This window comes from Melospiza melodia, chromosome 7, assembly GCF_035770615.1.
Source record: "Melospiza melodia melodia isolate bMelMel2 chromosome 7, bMelMel2.pri, whole genome shotgun sequence".
In the NCBI taxonomy this organism is placed as follows: Eukaryota; Metazoa; Chordata; class Aves; order Passeriformes; family Passerellidae; genus Melospiza; species Melospiza melodia.
The window spans coordinates 25,841,830-25,861,820 of record NC_086200.1 but is presented as its reverse complement, the minus strand read 5'-3'; the positions used below and the strand labels follow the sequence as shown (position 1 = coordinate 25,861,820).

The 19,991-nt window shown below is 45.8% G+C and overlaps 1 protein-coding gene across 1 annotated transcript in view; it reads right to left on the bottom strand.

Annotated features, from left to right (window-relative positions):
- LMNB2 (lamin B2) overlaps nucleotides 1–19,602 on the bottom strand; it is a 36,269-nt gene extending 16,667 nt beyond the window's left edge. Inside the window, exons 1-3 of the mRNA XM_063160760.1 lie at nucleotides 19,366–19,602; nucleotides 11,305–11,441; nucleotides 450–606 (exon numbers count right to left, since the gene is read on the bottom strand). Coding sequence (XP_063016830.1) covers nucleotides 450–606; nucleotides 11,305–11,441; nucleotides 19,366–19,602 — 531 coding nt within the window. The remainder of the gene's footprint in view (nucleotides 1–449; nucleotides 607–11,304; nucleotides 11,442–19,365) is intronic.
- Between the last annotated feature and the right edge of the window lie 389 nt (nucleotides 19,603–19,991).

The window sequence follows — 19,991 nt, the reverse complement described above, 5'->3', positions numbered from 1 at the left end:
CATTTAAATCAAGCTTATATGTTTGCATACCAGCTATTTAAAATGCAGGATTAGTTCAATACATTCTGATAAAGGAGCCGAGGATTATTAATTCCTCAAGCACAATATGTTGCACTTTCTTTTTCTTGCTAGCATGGTCACACTGGGTACTCCAGCACAAGTGTAAAATTATACAGGACCTTACAAAGGACATTTAATGACTCAAGATATAGAAACATCAGAAATTTTAAAACAAAAGCTTCCGCCAACCAAAATGTCTAAACATTGTGTTGCTTTGGTTGTTTTACGTAGATTTCTTACAATTTAGTTTTGTATCCAAGAGGGGTAGCCAAAGATTCAGCAGTAAACAAGGTGCATCATTGATGTTCAGAATATAAACTAACTGCAAAGAAAAAAGGGAATTTATGCTACACAGCTGTGCTGAAGCAAGAGAGCATTCCCTACCATACCTTAGCAAGCTGGGCACGCAGATCAGCCACCTCTGCTTCCAGGCTGCGCTTCTCATTCAGGACAGTGTTGAGTTCTGCCTCACTTCTATGGAAGAGAACTTCCAGATCCTTGATACGACCCTGAGCCACAGACAAATCTGCATCTTTCTTCTTGTAGCTGGAAAAACAAAAGTACATTATACTTATACATGGGTGCACACACATCCTGAGCATGTCCCGGTTACAGCCACAGGTATTTTGTTACCAGACACCTTTTATCAAGACCAGCTCACCACTATATGGCTCTTGCAGTACCCTACAAATGCTGCTGATCATTGACCTGGAACACCCCCAAAATGTGCAGCTGGTACCATGTTCTGTAAATGCATGGCCCAGTAACAAAAATGTCATGGACAGAAAAGGGAAAAACAAGAAGGCAAATCTGGCAGCTAAGAGATGGTAATACACACAAGGTGTAAACAGTACTTCTTCATCTGGCAGCTACGCAGCTGATATCTTTTACTTTAGAGTACAGCCCACAAAGCAAAGTACATGCAAGCGCCAAAGAGGCCTGAACATCCCCAAGGTTTTATATCTGATGGGGTGAAGCATATTCCTTATGATGTAGTCCCACAAAAAGCAGTAAAATAAAATAATCCACTATGAAAATGTGGATTCACCTTGCAGGAATAAACCAGTATTTCTTCAGCAGTATTCATTATGGGCAAAGCATGTCCGAGTGCTTTAAATATCATTAATTGAGCTGTTATATCCAACTTGTAGATATGATCAAGATAATCTTCCTTCTGCTCACTAAGTAATTTTATCAGTTTTTTCATCTAACATAGTGACTTTCTGCAGCTTTTCTCAGCATATATCATTATGTTAATAAAAAACTGATCTGCTATGTGCTATAATCCTTCCTTGTTGCCGCTTAAGCTTGCTGTTCTAGTCTCACACTACATGGGACGAAGGAACAGTTTTATTATTTTTTTTCTCTTAAGTAACCGCAAACAATTTTTCTCCTTTCCTTTCTTCACACTTCTAATCTATAGTTATGTAGTTTGGACCTATGGTCCATAAGCTGCTTTAATGGCCCACAGAAATAAGTTTGAAGAGAATTCCTACTACAGATAGGCTTTTAAAAGCTCTGTATTCAATCTGCAATTCCAAACGTGGAAAAAAACTATTGTTTGCAAAGAGAAAAAAAAAAAGCTGAAAATCAGTGTTCTAGATTAATACAAACCTTGCTGCCCAGCCCGGATCCGGAAGCTTGGCTCCCAAAATCCTTATCACTTGTACTGTCTTCTTGAATTTCTGATTTGCCTGAATTGGCCAGAATTACTTAATGAAAATCCTCCATTATCGGGTATTGGTGTGTCCTACACACAGTGGTTTGCCTTTGGCTTGTACAATGGTTTACCAATGGTTTACATGGTTCAGCACGATGTGCTTCTTTTTCTAAGCTGAAATCTTAATTCTGTGATGCATTCAGCTTGTGTTTTCTCTCGGCATTTCATGGTGTGGATCTTAGAATTTGTTTTAATTTAACTGTAACCGGTTTTTCTTATCATCAGTCCAATCTGTCACTCTGAATTCTGTTCTGCAACATATGTGCAGTGTCTTCACACTCAGCAGCTTGCTGGAGGCACAGACAAAACATGGCTTGTATTTAGAAGACAGTTATTTAGCAGCAGTTAGAAGGTCACAAGCCTATGTTACACATGTGCTGTAAAACACATGTGTTGTTGCTTGTGTCACAACCAATCAGACCTGGGAGCCTTCTGCCTGTACAGGACTCAAAGGGCAAATGCTACTTCACTCTGATCATGAACAGCAGTATGTGCACACACCCACCTGCAGAAGCCAGGCAGCAAGAGACTGCTTCCAGGGATGGGAACGAATAAAAGTGTTTGATGTACAGCTTGAACCATAGGGAATTCTTGACAGTGGTAACTTTGGCCCCCTCAAGGACACTGACAACATGGCAAGCCATTTTAATTTTTATTTTCACTTATAATTTTAGCCTGGTTGATTGCCTTCATGCAAAAATGTGACAGAGGTTTTACAAAGGTACAACTGCTTTTGGGGGTCTCTGAGATTTTAAAAAGTTCCCACCAGCAGTCAATCCACCTGGTAAGATGTGTCAATGCTTCAAGGAACACCAAGTAACTCTCCAAGTAGGGTAACTCTTGAGAGCTCTTTTTTCCCCAGAAAGAGCCAAGTTTGTTTCAGGGAAATGCTTCACTGACCACTGAATCACAGCATTGTTTGGGTTGGAAGGGACCTTAAAGCCCATCTCATTCCAACCCTGTCATGCTCCAAGCCCTGTCCAACTTGGCCTTGAACACTTCCAGGATGGGGCAGCCACAATTGCTCTGGGTAACCTGTTCCAGGCCTTCACGCCCTCACAGGGAAGAATTTGTTCCTAATATCAAATCTAAACCTACTGTCTCTCAGTCTGAAGCCATGCCCTGTTGTTCTGTCCCTACTTATAGGTAGGCAGCAGGCAGAGGAAGCCACAGCATGACATTCACCCCTCTCAGAGCCAGGAGCTCCAGCAGCACTGCTATAACAAGCAAAATGATGGCACCTGACAGATACTGACCTTCAGACCCTGCTTGATCTGGGGAAAAGTGACACTGGTAAAGACAGGAACTGACACTTCATGAACAACAGGACGGGAGACTTTCCTTCACCACGGCATCAGAGCTACCTCTGTTATCAATGAATGGACCTTATTCACTTCACCAGGTCTGGTTCAACAGTCTTGTGGGAGGGTGGTGTTCTACCCAAGCAGAAGTTTTGTGCACCTCACCAGTAAATTAATTATTCCCATCCATACCTCCTCCACTTATCCCCTCCCTCCAGTAGTCAAAAGTTTTGTCAAACAGCTGAAGATGAAAACACAAACACTGGAAGCCATTACACAGCATATAGGATAGAACCATACATGCTACAGAATGAGAATGGCTATTTTTACAACAATATTTTAATTCTAGATTTAAAAATATGTCCCTACACCTGATACAAACATCTTTAAACAAAAATGAAGCTGTTCCTTACATCATATAAATGGTGCTTGAACATCCTAAAGATATTTAACTTTTTATAAAATGAAATTACCTAACTGCTTTATGAACCTAATTATGAACTTGGTTCAAAAGAAAAAATTTTACATTCATGACTTGCATCCAAGTACAAATAGTGGATACATATACGTATGGTAGATGTTGTAAAATACACAGAATCACAGAATGGATGGAAGGGATCACAAATCTCATCTTGTTTCACCCCTCCCATGGACAGGGACACCTTCCATTAGACCGGGTTGGCTCCAAGCCCCATCCAGCTGGCCTTGAACACTTGCACACAGCTGTGGGCAGCCACAGCTGGTTGGATATTATGCTCTTCCCCCAGAGGGTGCTGGGGCATTGAACAGGCTCCCCAGGGAATGATCACAGCCCCAAGGCTTCTGGAGCTCAGTGAGAGTTTGGACAAGACTCTCAGGCACAGGGTGGGATTTTGGGGTGTCTGTGCATGGCCAGGAGTTGATTTGATGGTTTTTGTGGGGTCCATTCCAGCTCAGGATATTCCATGATTCTATGATTGAGTGCCTCACCACCCTCATATGGAAGAATTTCTTTCCAATATCCCATCTAATGCTGCCCTATGTCAGTATGAAGCCATTGATCCTTGTCCTACCACTATTGCCTTGTCCCAGTCCCTCTCCCTCTCTTTGGAGCCCCTTTAGGCATTGGGAAGGGCTCTGAGGCTTCCCTGGAGCCTTCTCTTCTCCAGGTGAACACCCCCAACTCTCCCGGACTGGCTCCAGGGCAGAGGAGCTTCAGCCCTCCAAACGCCAGAACATATGGCCTCCTCTGGACTCACTCCAGCAGCTTCACATTATTCTGATGTTGGGTCCCCAGAACAGAATGCAGTACTCTGGATGGGCTCGAGGGGGCAAATCACCTCCCCTGACCTGCTGGCCACACTTCTTTCGATGCAGTTCAGGGTTTGATCAGCTCTCAGGGCTGCAAGTGCACATTGTTAGTTCAAATTCAGTTTTTCATCCATTGATACTTGTATCTCCTCAGGGCTGCTCTTGATCCATTCTCCACCCAGCCTGTGTCTGTGAGGGGAATGACTCAACACATAGGTAGAACCTTACACTTGGCCTCGATGAACTTCATAAGGTTCACACAGGCCTACTTCTCCAGCGTGTCCTCATCTCTTTAGACAGCATCCCTTCCCTTCAATGCATCAACTGCACCACACATGTTTTGGTTGGCTGCTCTTTCTTGTTAGAAGGAAGTGCTTCCTGCCCCGTGCCCCACTCATGCCCTAGTTTCACATTCAGTTTCAGGGTACTCTGGAAGTCTTACTTCCAGAGATGATGAGCTGGTGGCTCCTGAGATAATAGGAGCCAAAAGGGAAATACAGTGAAATACAGCCAAGAAATTAAGGGGCATTCATCTAAGAAGATGATACAGCCAACAATCCAGCTGTTTCTCTATACCAATGCATGCAGGGTGGGCAATTAATAAGAGGAGCTGGAAGTCACTGTGCTGCAGGGAAGCTGTGACCTAGTTGCTGGTGAAACTTGGTGGAATGAATCTCATGACTGGACTTCAACTATCAACAGCTACAAGCTGTCAAGAATGGATATGTGAGGAAGGAGAGGTGGAGGGGTTACTCTCCCCAAGAAGTGGATTGAATGTGAAGGGCTGTCTCTAAAAAACAGCCATAAGCATTTTGAAAGCCTATGGGAAAGAATCAGAGACCAAGGGAACAATGGGAACCCTTGTGGTTGGCATCTACTCCTAGCTGACTGATCAACTGGAGCCTTTTTGCTCCAGCTGCAGGAGGCATTGCACTCACAGACTCAGCCTGCTGTGAGACCTCAACCATCCCAGCATCTGCTGGAAAAGCAGCAGGGTGAGCTGTAGGCAATTGAGGAGGCTGTTGGAGAGGACTGAGGATATCCTGTCAAGCCAGGTAATAAATGGCTCTACCAGATGAGATGAGATACTGGACCTGGTGGTCATCAACACAAATGAGCCAATCAGTGATGTCAGACAGGAGGCAGCCTGGGTTGCAGTGATCATGCAGTCCAGGAGTCTGCAGTCCTGAGAGACATGGGTCAAGTGAAGAGAAATGAAGAATGAGTAGGAAAACAAACTGCCTACTGTTCAAGGAGTTGGTCAATAGCACCCGCTGGGAAACTGCCCTCAGGGACAAGGGAGAAGAACTTTTAGGAAATTTTCTACATCACAAGAGCTCTTGATCCTCAGGACTGGAACGCAAGAGACCAGCAAGAATGAGTTGAGACCAGCAGGTGAAACTAAAAGGCAAGAATATAATGAAGAGGTGATATTAGTACAGGTTGGTATCCTGGCAAGAGTATGGAGACATTGCCTGGTTGTGAAGGGATAGGGTCAGTAAGGCCAAGGTGCAGCTGAAGTTGAACTTGGCAAGGGACACCAAGAATAACGAGATCTTTTGCAGGTATGTTAGTCAGAAAAGGAAGGTCAAAGCAAGTGTACTTCTTCAATGAACAAGCCTGGCAAAGTGGTTCAGATGAGAAGAAGGTTGATGTACTCAACAACTATTTTGCCTCAGCCTTCAATGGCAACCTCTCCAGTAGATGGACCACAAAACAGGAACTGGGAAGGCAAAATAGCTCGCACTGTAAGAAAAGGTTAGGTCTGTGACCACCTGAGGAATCTGAGTCCGTGGGACCTGACAAGATGCACCCCAGAGTCCCGAGGAATTGGCTGAAGTAGCTGCCAAGCCACTCCCCATGACATTTGAAAACTCACGCAGTGAGATGAAGGCCCAGGTAAAAGGGAAACATTGCACCCATTTTTCAAAAGGATGGGAAGGAGGACTTCAGGAGTTACTGACCTGCCAGCCACACCTCCGTACCTGGGAACATCATGGAGCAGATCCTCCCAAAAGCTCTTCAAAGGCATACAGAGCACAGGGAAATGATTCAAGACATCCAGTACAGCTTCTCCAAGTTCTGCTTGACCAACCTAGTGGCCTTCCCTTGCCCACTGATGGAGTCACTTAACTGTGAAAGGGCTATGAATATTGTCTGTCTGGACAATATTTTGTAAGGCCTTTGATAAAGTCCCCCCACAAAATCCTTCTCTGATTGCACAGGTAAAATTAGACAAAGGCATCAATGAAGAAGAGTAGCGGGCATATGCACAAACATAAAGAATTTGAAAATTCAGAGCTAATTTGGCTTTTTTGAAGGAAGGCAAGGAGCATAAGCAGGGGTAAAAACCCTGCACAGAAGGGCTCTGAGAGGGTCTTATTTCACCTCTGCCTAAAGAGGCCACAGCAAATATAGTTACCACAAAACACTTCTGAGTTCTGTAGCACTCCTGCCACTCACTGGGGTCTTGGGAGACATCTGATGTAAAATACTACCTGGAGCTTACCCTTCTTCACACATCAGCAGCTCAGAAGCACTCAAAATGCAAATGTGTTTGAGAAATTATTAATAAATAAAATACAGAACAAGACATAGAACACTGTTATGGTACAATAACATCTTGAATACTAGCTGAAGATCCAATTCTGCAGCTTTCCTTCCCAAGAGGATATACTAAAACAGTAAAAATGACAGAGATGATAAAACATTGATTGAAAGCACGAAGCAGCTTCAGGAGAAGCAATTAAGCAATAAGATGTTTCCACTTGAAAAAAAGAGATCATTAAAGAGAAAATCCTAGGAGATATGAAGAAGAATACCAAAAAAAGGGATAAATGAACAAAAGAAAGGCAGATTGAACAACATTTTTATACAATACATAGATAAATTCAGAATCCCTTTGCTATGTCTAAGAACTCCACAAACAGCTGGTCTCAGAATACTGGTCACACTATGAAATGCAAATCCATGATGGCTACTACACAGAACCCAGCTGGACAGCTGGACATCACAAAGTCCCTCAGCTGAAGGGAACTGTTGAAGACTGGAAGAGTATTCCCGAGAGCTGTTGCTATGCATGTTACATTCTTCTCTTCTCTAGACAAATGGCTTTTAACAGAGATCAATTAACAGGCTAAGCAGACCTTTGGTCCAATCCAACACAAACTGTGAGGGCTGAAGAGGCAGCCAAAGAGGGGCTGGCTGCGCTGCCCTGGAGGGCCAACCCCCAGCCACTGACTTAGGGCGAGTAAATCACCTCAGAGGCCTCTGCAGCTCTATGCTAATCCCTCGCTGCTCATTGGTTCTCCCCTCATGCTCCACCCCTGAGCCCACATCCCATTGGTTACTGGCTTTGTCCCGCCCCTCGCATTCCATACATCAATGCCTGGCTTTGCCCAGTTCCGAGCGCTTTTGCTCCTGCTTCCCTTTGCAGAGGCTTCTGCCTTTCATAGAGGCCACTGCTCTGTGGAACTCCGTACAGAGCCCCAGTCTCTTTCTCCACATCACCTGAGAGAAGAAGCCAGAGCTGATTATCACTGGGAGAAGGACGTGCCTGTGCCCCTGAGCCGTCCTCAGGACGCTCTTCAGGGAGGTCACAGCACCCTCAGCACCACCCTGCCACAACAAACGACTCTAGAAAAAGCCTTGGGATGCTTCTTGTTGACTTAGTAGGGAAAATTATATCCAATTATCTCAAACACTAAAAATTCCCCAGAAAATATTACAACACTGGTAACACAGTAAGAGAAAAAAATCTAAAATAAACAAATATGTGCCCCAGAATCCAAACCCTGGGAGTTGAATTGGCACTCATATGGTGTAGAACATGTTATCTGTCAGTATTTGAACAAGATACAGAAAGACATAAGCAGAAGCGCTTCCTCTTACGTCTGTTACATTGACAGAGAAACCTTGTTCTTTCCTAGACCACAGGCTCTGTCCCAAATCCTTGTGCCCTATCCAAGACTCTTGATGTAGGTTGGTCAGCTGCTTCACAAGTTGAAATTGTGCAAGTAAACAGCTCCAGGAAGGAACTAAACACAGGGTAAGCCTCAGGCACCTTTGGGCACAAACTAGGCCTGGTGTTACCACACTAGGCCTGATGTTATACCCTTTGGCTTCCCTGGAGTATCTTCAGTGCCTTCAGGACTTTCCATGCTCACAAACTCAGTCTTTGGGAGGAAAAAAAGAAATGGGGAATCTGCTAATAAACCAGCAGGTTGACTGTGATCCTATATTGCAAGGGAAGTCTATTATCTCCTGTCCCAGCAACCCAATGTATCACAAGCAAACAAAAGAATGGCAGTGTTTGGGATTCCTCCTGGCCAGACTATGCTGGCATTCTTAAATTTCTTCTCTGTTCTGAGCTTGAAAGAGAGGGAGAGGCAACAATAGTGAATATAAACTTATGCAATAACCTACTCCTCCACTACACAGCTCTCAAAGCAAGTTTGGTCTGAGATGTGGTAATCACATATTCTCTGAACAGAAAGAAACTTACTTCTCTCCCAGGATTTTCCTGAGAAGCTATGAGAAAGCTCAGAGAAAACAATTCTTATCTTAATCTCTGCACCTGTTGTTGTGCACATGTGGAATGTGTTATGGAGATTGTTTACCAAAAGGTAGTTTCCTAATTGGACTCTGGTGATGGTGTTTTGATTCATTGACCAATTGGACCCACATGCGTATTGGACTGTCTGGCATGGACGAAGGGTTTTTTATACAGCGTAGTGTAGTATAGAACAGCTTAATAAAGCATTTGATCAGCCTTCTGCAATCATGGAGTCAATGCTCATTACTCCCCGTGCAGGGGCCCGCTGCTACAATACTGAGAGAAGCAGCATCTGACTGTCAGCATAGACACCACCTGACTGTCAGCTTCAGTACTGAGCTAGATGTCAACTGAACACCGCAAATCAGACAAGAAATTGAAAGTTTCACTTACAAGAGTCATATTTAAAATCTGGCCACATCACAAGCTAGACACGCCACAAACACTCCAAGAACATTACAAGCATCTCAATGGACTGGAAGGAATTAAGTAGAAGAAACTCTGAAGCTGAGGAATTGGACTCTACTGCTATGAACTGTAAACACAGAGAGAAACCCAGAAAACCAGGTATTTTTTCCTCATCTATTGCAGAAGACAAGCAAACAAAAAGCTGAAGTTAGTTTGGTCATTGAAGTGACTGGTAAGGGGCAACTCAGTTGTCCAGACAATGGTTGAGGGGGGTGATCCAAGGGAAAACTTTACATGCACAATTTCCCACCACAAAGTATTTTGTACAGTCTCTTATGGCTATCAAAAGTCTAAAGAACAGGAATCAACTGGATTCTCATTATCTGCCAAGTGAAGATACTTCTTACAAGGAGACCTTAATCAAAACAGAGAAATATTAGAGGTGAACCAAATTCCCAGTTACTACTGTTGCTCTCTTATGGAGCTTCCTTTAAAAGCCAAGCAAGAAGAGTACCTGCTATCACAAGATGAGAGAGACAACCTTAAAGTCCATGTGCCATGCACATGCCAACTGCCATGCAAAATACACTATCCAAAATAAATGCCAAGACTGCTGGCCTGAGGCTTTGAAGAGAATATACAGTTCCAACAGCAACACCCCAGTAGGGCTGGGTGGGATTCACCTCACTGCACTTTAGGGGTTTTACTGCTGACCTAGTTACCAGAGGAGTTTTTCATGGTTAACAAAAGCTGAGCTAACCAAGTCCACAAACACCAGCACACAGCTTGCCTGACCACATACAGGCCTATGCTATTGGCTGTACTTCAACAGACTTTACACCAACTCAAATGCAGATGCTTACACTATCACTAGTTCATGTTTGGACAGATGTTTTAGGGCAAATTCCAAAAATATCTCCAATGGCTGATATTAAAAAAGGGCCCAGCAGAGAAAATGAGTATCCAGTGATATAGCAAAATTTACAGAGAAAATGTGAAATACTTTATCATAAATTAACTAGATAGCCAGAAAAAAAAAAAAAAAAAAAAAGAGAGGGGAGGGAAACATTTAAGTCCTTTTATAACTACTTAGTTGCAAATGAAGAGATGAGAGACTTACAGTAGGCCTTAGTGGCACCGCCACATTAAAACCTATTTTATGGCTGACAACACTGATAAACAGGTGATGTACATAATGACCTGCTCAGGAAAAATCTGTCATTCCCAAATCTTATATATTAAAATAGGTAGCAAAATTCAATTAGAAGCAAAAATTTATTTTCCACTACATATATTAAATTTTAAATGAAGTTTCTACTGCTAAACAGTATTTGATTACAAATAATTCCCATGGGAATTGAAATAATAAATTCTACATGGTTTCAGGAACTAGTTTGTTATGCCAATTCTCTGTGATACAAACTGAATGGCAGTTTAAAATTATTTCGTGGGTACAAGGTCTTCTCCTGGCACATTTACATTGTAGCTTCATGTCTTTTCAAGGCAACACTGCTTCCATATTCCCAAACTGCTCAGGGCCAATCCCTTCCCTTTTCTTCCATTTCTCCTATCACTAATACAGTGAGCCAGACAATAAAAATCATTAATGAACCCTCCTTGAATGGATCAATTTTAATCTAGATCTCTTTCTCAATCCAGTTTACCAAGCAGCTGCACACATGCACATTCACGTCAGGGGAGGCAGGACAGGACAAAGCAGGCACAGCCATTTGCTTGAGTCTCACATCACATAACATTCATCTAATATTTACAAATACACTTGTGTATATACTGCTGGAATTATGTGCTCTGACCAGCTATACCAACAAGCTGAAGGATTTTCTCTCTGACAAACCTGTATCTTCTCATGGATCTGCTTCCAGGTGTTTTAAGAAGCATCATTGGTATCATTTCCACAGCAAATATTGCCCGTTCTAATTGCAAGAAAAGAAATGTAATACCCTCCTCACCTTTTATTGAACTCCTCGAGTTCTGCTCTCAGTTTTCCTATTTCAATTTGTAATCTAGCCCTCTCCTTGGCAGTTTCATCCAGAACTCTTCGAGCATCAGCCAGTTCAGACTCATAGAGACTCTTGATTCCACTCACCTAAGGGGAAAAAAAAGTATTTGGGTGTGTAAAGTATTTGTGTGTTGTAACATCACAACAACTATCAAAGAACTGAAACATAGGACCAGGTTACACACAAGTTTCTTTGAAAAAGGGTGTATGATATGATTTCTGCCATTTAAGAACATTCTATACTGAACATTTTCAATTAACAAGCAACACAAAGATTTCATTTTTATTACCAATGCAACAAAACTACGTTTGAAATGTCCAAACCTTCCCAAGAGATAAACTGAACAAGATCAGTGCACCTTAGAGTCTTAACTTCAATTATTTGCCCTTATTCCCAATACTGCTGCTTTGGGAGATTTTTTTTAAACACTTGAAGATATTTTGTAGAATACAAGCCCAAGGACCCATTTTGACTCTGCTGTTCTTCCACTACAAAGTGTCTGAAACCACATGAACTACAGAAATGTCAACTGTTCAGAAATGAGCTTCCACTCTTGTTGTTATCTTAGAGGATAAAGAACTACAGACTGCTTCATGTCCCAAAATAACCTATCATATAATCAGTAATACAGACTGCATGAGGCACCTTGAAGTCTGCTATGCCTTTATATTTTTTATAACACAAGATTATTTGAAAGTTGTATCAGACAGCTAAAATGTACGGACCATGTAAGATTGCTACTTTTGCTTCTGTGAAAGGATGCCTGAACAACTTTCACAGAATCAGAGAATATGCTGAGTTAGACCTGCAAGAGCATTGAGAGTCCAACTCCCAGCCCTGCACAGGGCACCCCAACAATCCTACACTGTGCCTGAGTGTTACCCAAATGCTCCCTGAGCTCTGGCAAGCTTGGTGCTCCGAGCACTTCCCCTGGGAGCCTGTCCAGTGCCCAACCACCTCCTGGGAAAAAACCTTCTGACATCCAAGCCAAACCTCCCCTGACTCAGCTCCATGCTGCTTCCTCAGGCTCTCTCATTGGTCATGAGTGTACAGACCGGTACCTGCCTCTCATGAGGAGGCTGAAGACTGCATTGAGGTCTGCCCTCAGTCTCCTCCAGGCTGAACAAACAGAGTGCCCTCAGCAGCTCCTCATACACCTTCCCCTCTAGACCCTTCCCCATCCTTGTGGCCCTTCTTTGGACACTCCTCTACTAGCTCAATGTCTTTTTTATACTGTGGTGCCCAAAACTGCCCCCAGAACTCAAGGTGAGGCTGCTCCAGCGCAGAGCAGAGAGACACAATCCCCTCCCTCACTCAGCTGGCCTGATGCCCCTAAGGACACGGTTGGCCCTCCTGGCTCCAGGGCACTGCTGACTCAGATCCAACCTGCCATCAGCCAGAACCCCCAGGTCCCTTCCTGTAGCCTCTCCCCAGCCTCTCATTCCCCAGTCCATCCACACAGCCATGGCTGCCCCATCCTAGGGGCAGCATCCAGCACTTGTCCTTGTTAAGCTTCACATAGGTGAGTTCCTATCTCTCTGGTTGGTCAGCATTTCTCCGGAGGGGCTCTCTGCCCTTGCAGGTGTTGACAGCTCCTCCCAATTTAATGCCATTGGCAAACTTTCTTAGAATCCCTCTGAGTCCTGCATCCAAGGATCATTGATGAAGATGTTGATGGGCTGAGGTTGGAGACCCATGGCACTCCACTTGTGACCAATGTCAGCCTGATGTCCCTCCCTCACTATAACCCATTGTGCCCAGCTTGTGAGCCAGTTCCTCACCCAGAGCGTGACAGGGTTATCCAGCTTTATGCTGGACATTTAGTCAGGTGGATCCTGAAAGACAAGCCTGCCTGTCCCTCTGAAGCAGTTGTGAATCCTGAAAGACAGTTCCATGGTCAAAGAATCAAAGAATGAGTTGGGTTGGAAAAGACCTTAAAGCCCATCTCATTCCACCCCCTGCAATGTGCAGGGTCACCTTCCACTATTCCTGGTTGTTCCAAGCCTCAGTCTGGCCTGAACACTTCCAGGGATGGGGCAGCCACAGCTCCTCTGAACAGAGCAGAGGTGCAGAATCCCTCCTCCCCTGCTGCCCACACCAGGGGCTTAGCTCATCACAGAGGTGGCTTCTGGCAGCTAGTGCCAATGCTTGGAGCAGGTTCAGCCCCTCACCCACCAACACCCCCAAGTCCTTTTTCCCAGAGGAACTCTCAAATCATTCTTCACCCAGCCTAAATTTGCACCTGGGATTTGTTGGTTCATTGCAGAATCCAAAACCCTGTTGCCAACAGCAGTTGTGTAATCCAGGGTTGATCTGCAGGATCTGCTTGGCTATCCTCAAGCTCTTCACTCTCCCCACACCACCTGTGCTCTGATGCCAATGTCTTTCCATTCCTCCCTAGGAATAGAAAATGTGACCCCTTCTTCCCAAATTATCATAACTTTGAAATTATGGGACTTTCAGGCAAAGGTATGAGAAAATGAGTAAAGTTCTTTAGTGGTATGTTTATGTATAACAAGGCAAACAAACAACAGCAGCAGCAACAACCAACAGAACCACAGACCCAGTCCCGGCCCCAAGCACAGCCCCAGTCCCAGCCCCACATGGCAATGGCGGCTGAGAGAGAAGGGGATTTCTTTGCAAACCCTCAGTGGGCAGCCGGTCTCAGCACCACTTGGGAAGCTGAATGGCCTGGAGCAGGAACTTCGGAGCAGCAAGCTGGAACAGCAGCAGTAGGCACACCCAGAGTGGCAAACAGTGTAGCAAAAACTCAGGAGCTGTGCCAGGGAAGGCAGGGGTCAGGCAGACCCCGGAGACACCCCCTCAGAGGGGCTCAGGGCTCCAGGTTTACCCCGAGGGTCCTTCCCGGTGAGGTCGGGTGTTGAAAAGGTTCAATGTGTTCAATGGCCACTCTAACAAGCAAAGGCTCACCCTTGGTAGTAGAAGCTGTGCAGGACAGAACTGCTCAGTGGCAGCGAATTCTCCCTGCAGTAGTAGCAGCCCAACTGTCTGCCTTCCAACCCCGAGAGTGAGTGAGAAGCTGAGCCCAGTCCCTGAGCCCCCAGCCCAAATCTCACAGTGTCTCTGAACTTCTCAAGAGAAAGCCCCCCACCACAGGGGCTGCAGCCACCTGCACCCCCTCCTCACATCCTTTCTCGAGTATCTATAGTTCCAGTCTCTTAGGCAACAAATGGGAGAAAAATTCCGTAAGAGAAAGAAAAGGGAAAACAACAACAAAACGAACAAACAAAATAAAATCCCCAAAAAAGCCAAACCAAAAATAACCCCAAACAAAACCCATCCCTAACCTCCAACGATCACCCAGAGCCATGTCATTGTGTTTGATACTTTTCAGGTCCCTCTTGCCACTAGTACTGGTCCCTTTATTGAAGAGCAGAAGGAATGAAACTCATTTGGCCCTGTGAGCTTCAGCAGTCTCTCTACAATGTCCAGAATACAAGCCCTGGGAAGCAGCAACAAACCTTTCCAGATGACAGGTTAGGCCAGCAAATGGGTCCCTCAACTGTGAAAATGGAAACCCCATCTGAAAGCAACAGAAAAACCCTAAAATGTTCAGCACAAAACAAAAGGACATGCTGCAGCCCAATCCACTTCATGTCCATGTGCCCAAGCATAAATCTTCCTGCACAGAGGCCAACCTAGACACCCTTATTGCACTACAAATGTGCTTCCACTTTTTTACCTTCTCTTTTGCTGGCAAAAGAGCCTGTGAGTTTGTAATTGGGCAACACAGGGAACAAGGAAATAGAAAAAGAAAACAGAGATGTTTCCATAGCAGACTGAAAGACACAGCTGCTGGATGCTCTCACCTACCTGTGCTGGGAACATCCAAAGCTCACTAGGCAGTGGGTCAAGGGCAGATACACTGACACAGACCCTCCCAAAGCAACCCCACTTGAGAAAAGCTGCAAGGTGTCACTCAGTGAAGACTTGAAACACATCAAGAAGGCACTGAACCAACATGCTAGGCAAGAAACATGTTCCAGCCAACCACAAGTGACTCCAGACAAATCTGCTGAGGAAACCTTAATCTCATAAGAATACATTAACGTGCAAAGCACAAGTGTATTCCCACCAAGTGTGGCTCAGCACGTTCTAATTTAGCCAGTTATAGACTGACAAAGGACTGCCAGTCAGCTCTGGTTCAGGCCCACCAAAAATATCAGTCAAGTTCTCAAGAACAATGAAGATGTGTGTTATGACACCTCCCAGATGACACCTACAGTGCCAGAAAATCATTTAACCCAATATTTTAGAGGATGCGACTTGAGTGACCCAACATCCACAGCAGCATCTAAGCATGTATTTTGCAGGTGACAACTAGGCAACACCAGACCTTCATATCCTGGTCAGGACAGTAGCTCTGGCCACCACACATGGTGCACACAAAGGGCATGGTAGCTCCAACACTGGCAGGTAAGAGGAAAGCATGTGAGATTGCAGCCACCTGCACTCACACCCACAGAGATGGGAAGACAGAGTGCAAAGGGAACCCCACACATCCTCTTTTTGTTACAAGGGCAATTGCTGTCAGTAGTTGAGGCTCCCAAGGACCTTATTTTTCTAATTCTCCTTTGAGGGGATGAGCACAGTGGGGTGTCCTCAGAACAGCACAGTAATCCCTTTTGTCCCCATCAAAACATCTGCTCCAGAAGGCTACAACCATAAGCACTACAGAAGAGGGTAGAGAGTCAGTAAAACAGAACTGAGGAGTGCTCTAGGACTGTTCTCTTAGCTCTTCCACTATGTCCCCTCCCAGCCTCACAAATCAGATTATTGCAACAGTGACCCCGGACACAGGGAGAACAGCATCTACATGTACTAAGGATGTAGAAAAACAAGGAGATGAGCTCCATTTCTCTTCTGTCACAGGCTAACTTACACAAGGGCAGTGATGGAGGAAAGCAAACAGAGAAGGAATGAGGACAGTTAGAGGTTCCCTCAGACACATCTGCAAACTTTTTTTTGCATCTGTCTGAGGGCTTACAGTATACACTTTTTATTTGTCTAGGTGCCTACTGCATACAAGTAAAGCAGCACTGGACAGGGTTAGGAAAAAGGCTATAATTAATAAAGAACTAAAGATTAATCAATTGCAAAGCTCCTTCTCTCTGCTGTTAAGAGATGGCAGCCCTGTGTTCATCAAGAAGAACAGGAATTATATTGTTCTAAGACCATGTTAGGACTGCCACACAAAGAGCTGCTTTCTGCAATCTTGTTCAAATTGGTAGTTGAAACAACGAGGAAAAAGAACATCCTGATCAGCTGATGATTAAAGAATCTCTGGCAGAACAATAACTACACTCCTTGCCTGATCAGCATCAGTAGAACTTCTCTCATCCAGAAGACACCACCCTAAACCAGAACTTTGAGCACAGAGCAAAACTGTTCCCAGACATGCAGGGTTGGGGCAGGGGGTGCCAGGAACCCATTACTCAGGACATGCCATGTCAGTAAATAACAGTCTCTGCCAGCTCGGGTATGGTCCCTGAGGGATACTTGAGTGACAAGCAAAGAACAAACATCTCTCTCATGATAACCATGGTTCCGTATGCTGCTTGCTATAGCTGTCCTTAGCTTTGAGAAATCCACCTTTGATCATGGACTCCATCATCTGCTCTCTAGGCAGAAGTCTCAGGTAGTAACCAACAGCCCATTGCTGAGCAGTGCTTCTGTCTGCTTCCCACAATGTGCACGATGCCTCCTACCACAGTGGCAGGCGACACCTTCTGCCAGAACCAAAGAAAAGCCAAAAATAACAGAATATTCAATTAGCTTTTATAAACAGTAAATAAGATCAGACTTAAATTTACACACAGTTGAGGACAACAAATGGGAATGTGCATTTTGAACACTGTGGAAAAAGAAAATAGTCTCCTATAAGCATGCAGAGCTTAGATGCTTACATATATAAAGATTTAATAATGCAGAGAGAACAGTATGCAAATTTCACTGGACTAGGTTTAACTGTGCTTCTACACAGAAGTTAGAGCTACTTTGGGGTTTGTTTGGGGGGGAGGCTGTGGGATTTGGAGGGTTTATTTTTAATTAATATATAATTTCACACTAAGCCTTATCATTTTATGAAAGCAAATTCCAACAGTTAATAATTGTTGGAATTTGCTGAATTGCCAGCAGAAAATCCAATTTACTAGGTTGGTCCCAAAAGTGAAAGGACAGGATTCTCCCATTCCAGTAAATAGGAAATCTGACAACTATGTGAAGGCTTACTGCTTCCACAGTCCTAAACCAATGTCCACTGCCCAGCACTAAAACAATAAAACTACAAAGTTTCCTTCTGTGGACATATGAAAAGAATAAATAAACCTTCCTAAAGGGATGAGGAAAGTATTTAACAAAGGTGGTCCAGAGACAAGCCAAAGCATCAGTGCCAAAGAAGAGCTTGATAAATCCTGAAGAAGTTTGTTATGTCTGAGGATTAAGACCTTTTTGAAGTCTGGATGAAAAACACAGAGGTAGAAAGCTCTAAGTAACCAAAAGGTTCCTATTCTCGAGTTTATTTTCTAATTACTGCATCAGAATACTTTTCAGAATTGCTCACACACTACGCTGTTACAAACTGGTTTAAACTCATGTTAAAAGTCTAATGAAATTATATCAACGTTGTCTGCTTGTCCTCTTACTCTTGCACATGTCTACCATCAACAGATTTACATTCTCACTCTTGCATTTCAAAGGGATACTCCTTCTAGCCTCCAGCGATCTACAGCTTAGAAGCTTCCTAAATTAGATGTGTTTATTTTGTTTATAGCACGATTTCACACGGTAAGTTATGCTTCATGCTTAGAAACAGCTAGCGATTTTGAAAGCATGGAAGTTACAATATATCATTAAGCGATACAAAGGGACTCTAAAGGTACTTCTGGTTTGGGCATACATGCACTGATTGCATCCCCAAATAAGACATTATAACATCTGCTCTACTTAAACTAAATTAAATCAAATCCTCCTCCCAACACCCCGAGCATCATCAAATCAGCATCTCAAGGGGAGAAAAGGGGAAAAAGACCAAAAAAAAATATTAAAAGCTACACAGTGGCACAGCGATCCATCACATCCCAGAAGTTACAGTCCAGGCAGTTTATTGATAGACCTTCCACAGCACCTTAACATCATCTCAGCGGTGGGACACCGCACCTTGCTGAGGGGGTCTGGGCTTGCCCAGGACGGGACTGTCCCCAGTGTCACCGACTACATCCTTCCGCCACAGGAGGAGAGTACCGCGGAAAGCAGCCGCCACAGAACAGGGGAAAGCTAAACTTGGGGAAAAAAATCATGCAGTTTTGCCTCCAAAATTCGAGGAAACAAATCAGAGTCGCTTACACGGACTTGATTCCGAGTATTTACGGAGTCTGTAAAAGATTTCCTACGGTCAGAGGCAAAGCCAGCCCAAACCCTTTCAAATCTCCCACCCCACTGCATCAGCCGTCAAGACAGACGCCGTAGGGGACACCCAACGAGCCGGTACCAGAGCACGCGTGTGCTGTGGGCGCGGGAAACGGAGGGCTCGAACCGCCCGCGACCCCAGCCGAGCCCCGCCCGTGGCCAAGGGACCCGCAGCGGCTTCGCGCTGGGGCCCGGCCGGCGCGGGAGCCGCCACTCCCGCCTGCAGCGCCGTGTCCGCCCCGCTCCGCTCCCGCCACCGGCACGGGCTCCTCCCCGTGCCGAATCCCGGCCTCAGACGCCTTCAGTGTGTCGCCAGTCGCTCCTCAGCGCGACACCGCGGTCAGAGAGCCCCCGGCGGCCCCGAGGGGTCGCGCGGGTAGGTGCTGGGTCTTCCCGGCCCCCGCTCCCCGCGCGGCGGACGGGCATGGCGCGGCCGCCACACGGAGCCGCCACAGCGCGCCGCGCGCCGCGCAGGGAACGGGCGGGAGCTGGCCGGGCGAGCGCCGGGCCGCGGACCCGCCCCGGGACGGAGCTGTGGGGCGCCACGGGAGCAGTCGCTGCTCGCCCCCAACTCGGCCGTACCTCTCGGGTGGTGACCTCCTCCTTCTCCGATATCTTTAGCAGCAGACGGTCATTCTCCAGCTCCAGTGCCCGCACACGGTCAATGTAAACGGCCAGGCGGTCATTGAGCTGCCGCAGTTCCTCCTTCTCCTGCAGCCGGGAGATGCGGGTCGGCGACAACGGGGTCCCGCCGGGAGTGCTGCGGCTCGGAGTGCCTGACATGGCGCTGGGCTGGCAGGCGGGCGGGCAGCGACTCATTCAATCCCGCCGCACCGGGGGAGGGAGCGCTAAGATGGCGGACGGGCGGCCCCTTGCGCCGCGGCGCCGCCTGGGACATGCAGTCCCCGCGCCAAGATGGCCGCGGGCTGCTGCCGCGCCTGCCATTTTGCGCCCGATGGCGGCTCGCGGGTGCCGCTCGGGCTGCGCGTCAAGGACAGAACCGCGCTGGGGCTGGTTCTGAAGCGAAGAGGTTTTGGTGGCAACTGCGGAAGAGACCGGACCCACCAACAGGACTGACCTTCACCCGCTCCTGGCGGAGCAGCAGCCCGGATCCCGCGCGGGGCTCAGGCCTGTGGGCTGAGGGGTTCCGTGAAAGGGCGTGTTTGTGTGTTTTCACTGTAATTCCCCAAAATATCGTCCACAGCCGC